The 1,329-nt window shown below is 35.0% G+C and overlaps 1 protein-coding gene across 1 annotated transcript in view; it reads left to right on the top strand.

Moving 5' to 3' along the window:
- The window catches only part of TMTC3 (transmembrane O-mannosyltransferase targeting cadherins 3), a gene marked incomplete at its 5' end in the record, with an annotated part of 42,404 nt that extends 41,106 nt beyond the window's left edge, over positions 1-1,298 (top strand). The window contains one exon of the mRNA XM_004391076.2: positions 354-1,298. Coding sequence (XP_004391133.1) covers positions 354-1,168 — 815 coding nt within the window. The remainder of the gene's footprint in view (positions 1-353) is intronic.
- Between the last annotated feature and the right edge of the window lie 31 nt (positions 1,299-1,329).

Raw genomic sequence — 1,329 nt, 5'->3', positions numbered from 1 at the left:
ACATCCCATGCCTCTTCCTCTTAGTTCTTTATTCTTCCTCTGCTACTCCCAGTTAGATTCGAAACTATAAGTAGATGGTATTTCTCCCATTTTGCTTTCTGGGGCACTCTTACTGCCTGAAAGGAAAGGAGGTGAACTGTCACTTAAATGTTTTAAATACACTTTCTTTCCTATGAAGACTTTGAGATTTTCTCTTTCTGCTTTTTTATTTAGATACAGAAATTAATTGATTTTGGTGTGTCATTTGTTTGTAATCTAGCTAGATAAATACTTGACAGTGACTTTGTTCATCAGACTTAGAATTCATTTGTTAGCAATATAATTATTTTTCTTATAAAAATAATCATTCTTAGGTGAGGTTAAACTCAGACCTGAAGCTAGAAAACGACTTCTAAGCTATATAAATGAAGAACCACAAGATGCTAATGGTTATTTCAATTTGGGAATGCTTGCTATGGATGACAAAAAGGACGCTGAAGCAGAGATTTGGATGAAGAAAGCCATAAAATTACAAGCCGACTTCAGAAGTGCTTTGTTTAATCTGGCTCTCCTGTATTCTCAGACTGCAAAGGAATTAATGGCTTTGCCAATATTGGAAGAGTTACTCAGATACTACCCAGATCATATCAAGGGTCTCATTTTAAAGGGAGACATTCTGATGAATCAAAAGAAGGATATACTTGGAGCCAAAAAATGTTTTGAGAAAATTTTGGAGATGGATCCAAGCAATGTGCAAGGAAAGCACAATCTTTGTGTTGTTTATTTTGAAGAGAAGGATTTATTGAAAGCTGAAAGATGCCTGGTTGAAACGTTGGCATTAGCACCACATGAAGAATATATTCAACGCCATTTAAATATAGTCAGAGATAAGATTTCCTCATCTAGTTTTGTAGAACAGCCAATATTCCCAACTGGTGAGACTTCAGGTATCAAAGGAGACAAAATTCCAACTGAAAATATAAAAGAAGTCAGAAGTGAGCCCAAGCCCACACAGACCATAAAAGCAAGTGATGATAAAGGTCAGTCGAAATCCAACACACAACTAGGAGAAAATGCAGACAAAGAGACCCCCCACAAAACAACAAAAGAAATCAAAGACATTGAGAAGAAAAGAGTTGCTGCTTTAAAAAGACTAGAAGAGATTGAGCGTATTTTAAATGGTGAATAGTATTACTATTTATCATGTTAAACAGTGGTATCAAAGAACTTCAGTCTGTATCATGTGATTGTACTGGGAGCTTTGAAAAATAGCAAGAATACGTAACAGTCTATCATGAGTTTCCTTTACATAGGATCAAAATAAGATTTTCATTGACCTATTTTAACCTA

Source organism: Trichechus manatus, unplaced genomic scaffold, assembly GCF_000243295.1.
Source record: "Trichechus manatus latirostris isolate Lorelei unplaced genomic scaffold, TriManLat1.0 scaffold00434, whole genome shotgun sequence".
NCBI classification, from domain to species: domain Eukaryota; kingdom Metazoa; phylum Chordata; class Mammalia; order Sirenia; family Trichechidae; genus Trichechus; species Trichechus manatus.
The sequence above is the reverse complement of the archived record's forward strand: the minus strand, read 5'-3'. Positions and strand labels throughout refer to the sequence as shown.